At 36.4% G+C, this 6,606-nt stretch overlaps 1 protein-coding gene across 5 annotated transcripts; it reads right to left on the reverse strand.

The window, feature by feature from the left end:
- Window positions 1-335: 335 nt before the first annotated feature.
- On the reverse strand, window positions 336-4,191 carry LOC133822262 (ultraviolet-B receptor UVR8). 5 transcript variants are annotated; one of them, XM_062254542.1, is made up of 7 exons: window positions 3,983-4,190; window positions 3,013-3,056; window positions 2,587-2,869; window positions 2,139-2,488; window positions 1,649-2,050; window positions 1,137-1,530; window positions 336-944 (listed from the first exon to the last, which is right to left on the reverse strand). In XM_062254542.1, the coding sequence occupies exons 3-7, from the start codon at window positions 2,809-2,811 to the stop codon at window positions 702-704; spliced, it is 1,614 nt and encodes a 537-aa protein (XP_062110526.1). In that variant the 5' UTR covers window positions 2,812-2,869; window positions 3,013-3,056; window positions 3,983-4,190; the 3' UTR covers window positions 336-701. The 5 variants fall into 5 exon arrangements, with proteins under 5 accessions (XP_062110526.1, XP_062110529.1, XP_062110528.1 ...); XM_062254545.1 differs by lacking the exon at window positions 3,013-3,056 and having other exon boundaries at window positions 3,983-4,191; XM_062254544.1 differs by having other exon boundaries at window positions 2,587-3,056.
- Window positions 4,192-6,606: the final 2,415 nt, after the last annotated feature.

Genomic DNA, 6,606 nt, shown 5'->3' on the forward strand with positions numbered 1-6,606 from the left:
CTTGGCATTCTCTTCAGTTTCACAATAAACCTGCAACAACACAGAAAAATGTAGTTCAGTTCCCTATATTGTACTTGGAATTAATTCATGGGCTAATTAAAATCTAGGCTCGATTGTTCATGCTATTAGAAGCCCAATTGGTCCAATAGTTGTCCTTCAGGACCTTCACAGGTGGGCCAGCCTTCTTTCTTAGACCCATGTGGCCAACACTGGTCCCCGGTCCTTGAATAGCTCCACAGTAGTCAGTATGTCACTCTCACCAGCCTTTGGGACATTTTTTATATCACTTTTGCCAAGTGAAAATAGAGACATAATAAATGATGCAAGAATTCCAATTTCTCCAACAACAAACTAATCAGATTAACTATGAACAGTTTAACATAAATAAATTATGAAATGAACCCTTAACAAATGTATCAACTATTTGACTACATGAAGAGCCTAACCATGAGCAAATTTTTTTCTTTTTTTCTTTTCCTCTCCCCCAAAGACAATATTAACAGTCATCTTAATAACACTTGGTTTAGGCCCCTCCTATGTACCTTGCTACCTTAAACCTTAAAAACAATTCTTTCTTTTGTTTCATTTTCTATGTACAAATAGACAAGAAATCTAAACAGCAAATGCAGTGGTGGGTTGATGGTAAATTAGTAGACAAAAGCATGATCATTATGATCATGATCATGATCATCATGTGGTAGCTAACTGAGATCAATGTCAACACGTTCTGGATTCCCTCTTTCAGTCTGGTTGCCAACGAGCTCTATTCCTAGCTGCCCTTTGTCCCCAGCACCAAATGCATACAGCTTCCCTGATTCAGTGAGGGCAAATGTGTGAGCATTCCAATATATGGAGTTGGTGAGGCTGATCTGAACCACTCGTTCGTTTACTTCTTTCAGTGATGTTACAATTTCTGGGGTCAACACATTTGTGTGCCTGGGTGCCTGCAAAGATGAATTCATTCAACCACTTAGACCAAATCAACATCATCATGTTTTATCAAGTCATTTTCTTCTATCTGGGAAAATAGCCATTAGAGCAATATAGAAGAAAATCAAGTTTTCTGAAGAGGATGATACCAGTTCGTTTAGAGAGTTTTAAGTTAAATATTAGGAATATGTAAGTTTAGGCCAGACCTCTCCACCAGCAGCAGCAGCAGCATTGTTATGTCCAAGACTAGCTGATTCTCCACAGCCAAAAGAGTATACATCACCATCTTCAGACACCACAAAAGTTGTGTAATCTCCTGTGGCAACATGAACTGCTTTTATCTTGCTCAATGCCTCCACAACCTTTGGAGCTTGTGCACAATCTTCATCCCCATGACCCAAGCATCCATAACGGCCCCAACCCCAAGTGCACACCCGCCCATCTCGGCCCACTACTGCAGCATGCCAAGCACCAGCTGCAACCACCATAGGCTGAAGGTTCAGAACTTGAAACTGTTCGATAAGTCTCGGGTACTTTTCATCGGTCCTTGAACCGTGTCCGAGTTTTCCACCCAAGCCACACCCAACGGAGTATACCGACCTGTTAAGTATTTTCCAAGATGAGATCAGTTTCAAATTACAGCTACAAATCATAGTAGTCAAAGCAAATACCACAAATTATAATGATTAATGTAAAGATTTGAAACAAAGTGACTTACATTCCACTAGGCTGACAAGCCAGAGCAAGAAGGTAGCAGTATCCAGCAGCAATTTGTACAACAGGTATGTTTTCTAGGGCCCCCAACAAAGGATGGGGTTCCACATCAGTTGGCTCAGTTTGGTGACCAAGTTTGCCATCATTGCCCCAAGAAAAGGTATAGACCCTGCCTTCTCTTGACAATACAGCTGTGAAGAAATTTCCAATGGCAGCTTGCACCACAAATATGTTTTTCAAAGACTCAACCAACTGTGGAGTTTTCACAACTTTAATTCCTTGACCCCCAAACTCGACTTCTCCAAAGGAATCCTTGCCAAAGGCGTAAACACGCCCAGCATCACTAATCAGCATTGTCCTGCCAGAGCCAGCAGTTGCCTGAATAATTCGAATGCCTTGCAGGGATCTGCAACACAACAGAGTTCCATTTACTATCCATACAATATAAGTTAGTCAGCTAATTCCTTTTTCAGGTCTAAGGAGTGAAAAGCAACCTGATTGGCCGAGGCCGCCATTCTTCTTCAGTGGAGCCATGTCCAAGCTGGCCTGAGCTGTTAGAGCCAAAAGAGTAAACAGCTCCTTTTGATGTCACAGCAATGCTGTGACCAGGCCCTGCTATTGCCTGTGATTTCTCCCTCCTGGAACATGCCTCTCCAGCCAACATGAACCTCAGCACCAGTTTCCATGAACCCCCACATCTCTGCTTCAATTCTTGACGTTCTTCATCGTTCATTGGCTTAAATATAGCTCTCTTTTGACAAATATCCAAGGCAGCAAGCTCCGGTAAGGATAATTCAAAATCAGGAGCAAAGTTTGCAGGTTGCCTAAAAAAGGAACATGTTGCCTGCAATATGATATGATACGATACAACACAACATTATCAATTTCAAATGTTTAAAACTCAGCTTCACCATCAATAAGCAGAGAAGTAAGAGGACTTGCCTCTAGTTTTGCAAGGTCTTGAGGGTCCAGATTACATGAGGTTAGAACATGAAGAACAATGGAAGGATTGGCAGCCAAGGGGAATTCTCCAGGGCTGGAGTCCCCATAGCAATGGCGTTGCCGCCGTTCAAAGGTTTGTACAGGAGTGGCAACTATAGTGGTAATTGGCTGATCAGTAATGTTATGGTATTGTATAGTTGGGGTTCCGCTCGCTGTGGCATCCATGGGCACTGCTAGCTTTGGCAGTGCCCAAACTTGGCAAAAATAGAGGTGTTCTAAATTGCTGGAAATTATAAAACATGGACAGGAAAATCACTATTACTACTTGTTCTTTTTCAATGTCCCAATATTATTATCAGCTTCAAACTCTAAATCCTTAAACATATCTTCCTAAGTTTATATGGTTAGAACCAGAGGATAAGGTACCTTTGAAACTATGTAACTGATCAACAAACTTCAGGTCTCAAAACCTACAAATAAACCAATGCTCATATATCATGGCAAGTAAAGAATGAGATTAAAAAAGAAAAAAGAAAATACAAATTATGTCCAGTTTCTGTGTCACAATGAACTATGTCAGATACAATCTCTGTAGAGCTCCTCGGAATTGGGTCTTAAGGAATACTTTTTTATCAAAACAAAGATTTAAAAAAATGAAAAAACAAAAGAATTATGACTTTGATCAGCGATCAATCTAAAGAATAACAACCAATTGAGACCACACAAATGGAGATTGGCCAAATAAGGAAACCCAGAACCGAAAAATGGTATAAAACATGGATCAAAAAGAAGAAACTCTGTATAACAAGACAAGGAAACTTTGAAGAGAAGAATACTATTCTTCCATGGTGGATATTCCACACACCCCAAAAGATACCAAAAAAGGGATTTTTGTATGAGAGAAAACTTGTTTTCAGGAAAAACTCATCACAGCAATCCAGAATAGTCAGTTTAACTCGATCGAAGTTAACCAAACATGCAAAACCAAACTCCATAATCCAAAAATCAAAACAGGGGTTATCCATAACCAATTTCACATAGAATTGACCACAAAAATACACACTTTTTGACATGCCCAGATGGTAAAATCTTCAGAAAAAATCATCCAAAGTTAGCAAACTTGATCAAAAACAAAAAAAGGAAATGAATCAACCCCCAAAATAAAAATAAAAAGCAACAAACTTTTTAATTTCTACATTATATGATCATTCGTCACCGATCGAAACTAGACAAGTCAGAAACAAAGATTACATCTCACAGAAACCAAAAATTCCTCAAAACCCATCTGAATCCACAAGCAACTGCAGAAATTTTCATGTTCTTTCTAAACCAAAAGCAGTAAAATTCTGATCAAACTAAGGAGCAAAGAAGTGGGTTTGTGATTAAAAAAAGTTACCCTGTTATCCTAAGGGTTGATCAAGAATAAAACTTTGAGATACTTGTCAAAGGAATTTTGAGAGAGGGAGAGAGACAGGAGAGCAAAGAAAAGTTTTTTTTCTTAAATTTTTTATTTTTGGTTGAGAGAGTGAATGAATAAGAACAGTTTTAGCTTTTTTATTTTGTATGGGAGGTGACACCCCCCTCTTCTAATCTATACGTTTCTTTAAAGCGATGAGGTGTCTGTCTCTTGGGGCTTTGGGACTTTTTTGGTGGTGAATGAATGAGAATGAGAATTAGAGAGAGACAGAGAGCAAATGTTATGCTAAGCTCTCTCCATTTATTCATACAACTTTTTTATTTTTATTTTCCTATAACTAATTTATCTCTAACAACCTATGGTTCAACGGAAAATGAGGGTGAAAAAGTGGGAGATTCACATTAGTTTAAATCATCCTTACCTTAATACATAGTTTATATCAAATTGCATTAATTTTGTAAAGTACTATTATGTTGGGTTTGGTTTACTTTTTCATTTGGATATCTCTCAGTTAGTACAATCTCATTTTTTTATGTATTTTTAGAACAATCCACTATTAATGCCTTATTACACTGCTCAAATTTACTCATTATTTAAAAAAAAAAAAATTAATGAGAATCACCCATTTTTATTATGCCAAGCCAAGCCAAGCCAATAATGAAGTGTAATAAGCTTTGTAATTAAACAAAACAGTTAGTTAGTCGGTGAGTGAGTCAGCATAATAAAAGTATAAGTCAAATTACAATGAGTATATTTGTAATGTGCGGCAAACAAACATGAAACATTGTCATAAACAACAAATTGCACAAAGGTCCAAAACTTCAACTTGGGGAAGGCTAAAATGAGTGACTGAACCTTGGTGGTGCTTTTACTTGCTTGTTTGCAGTGATTTGGTTCTGTAAAAAAAATAAAAAGAAAAAGAATCCCCCAAGCAACATGGAGAAAAGCAGGGTCCATGTGTTTCTGATGAGCCAGATTGTTTGCTTGCTTTGCACCTCTTCTTGAAGTCAAGAAATATAAAGATAGGTAGATTGCTTTTGTTACATGGGTGAAAGAAGGGAATGATGTAAATCTCTCCTCTACAGCTAATTATATAAGAATTACTAATTAAGGTTGTTCGACTTGGGATATATAATGAATGATGTAATTTAATATTGAGTTTCACTTATACTTTCTAATTTAAAGAAAAAATATATTAGATTCAATACTAAATTATACCAATATGTATGAATTAGTAGTCAACATAAACCATGGATTAAGGTGCACAATGTAGGTGTAATATGTGCCTAGACCAAATGGACTAAGACATACATTATATATATAATGAGCACCACTGAGGAAAGTCTAGTGGTAGGGGTAGGTACTTACATCTTTGATCTTCTAATGTCTTGCTAAATAAATTATCGAGAGAATACAAATTGTACATTAATTTGCTTAATTTTGTTGAATTTGAGTATCTTATCATATAAGTTGCATTCAACCTACAATAATTAAAGCTGTAAAAGATGGCAAGCTCTGATAGGTGCACACATGTCTACGGTAAAAGATATTGGTAAACATGTTTTTATTTTTATTTATAAAATATACTTAAATAAGATTTTTTTTTGCTTAATTTCCATTAAAAATATTACAAAAGTGATATGTTTCTAATTTATAATCATTTGGGTCTTTGAGAAGAAAAAAATATCATTTGAAGGAGGTACTTGTGTGGGTAGCATCATTTTCTACTTTAGTAGGTGTTACTCAAAAGTGTATAGAATTTTGGATTACTAGTTCATGTCAATAGCATATACAGATACAAGTTTTTTTTTTTCTTGCTTGATTTTTCTATTGTGATGAATCATCTCTTGGAAAATAGTATTACATATATTTTAAAGTGATATTTTGAGGCATTATTTTTATTAAGACACTTAAAATTAGTAAAACATCTTTAAAAATTTGTGCTTTTCTCAGCGAGTACATAAAAATCAAGTATTAATATGCTCAAAATAGTTATGGGTTGAATGAGAAACTATAATCTAAAGTTGACAAAATGAGAAGGAAAAATAGTGTGCGAACTATGGGTGAGATGTCTTTGGAAAGTTGGCAAATCATTGTGGGTGGACCAAAAATGCGTGCGACTTGTGTGCGCAACCCGCAGGCACGAATGCAAGCCCAAAAAGTTCAGTTTGCGCTGGGCTTTTTTTACAACTATAAAATTAATTTTTCTTATAAAAACAGGAAGAATATTCTTTATGCCAACCACACGAAATTTATAGGATTTCGTACAGATTTCGTGACTGTGACAACCCAGCAGATTTGCTTGATTCACAAAAATCAATTTGGGCGTGATTATATGCTTGATTCACTTGCTTAATTATCAAGCATGCATATTTTGTCATTAATACCGAAATTAAATGCATTGCTCCCCCTTGAAGGCTATAAATAAAGGGTTTCTCCATATTGTTTCTCATACCAAAATTTGAAAACCTCTCTAAATTTTGAAATTCTCTCTTCTCTTCCCTTGTGTTCTTGGTTGAAGCTTCTCTAAGTTCATACCATCTGGTGTCGAAGTTCTCTTAGTTCTCAGTCAGATTTTGGTGTTCTTAGACATTGGTCAGTTC

The sequence above is a fragment of the Humulus lupulus genome, chromosome 3, assembly GCF_963169125.1.
Source record: "Humulus lupulus chromosome 3, drHumLupu1.1, whole genome shotgun sequence".
NCBI lineage: Eukaryota > Viridiplantae > Streptophyta > Magnoliopsida > Rosales > Cannabaceae > Humulus > Humulus lupulus.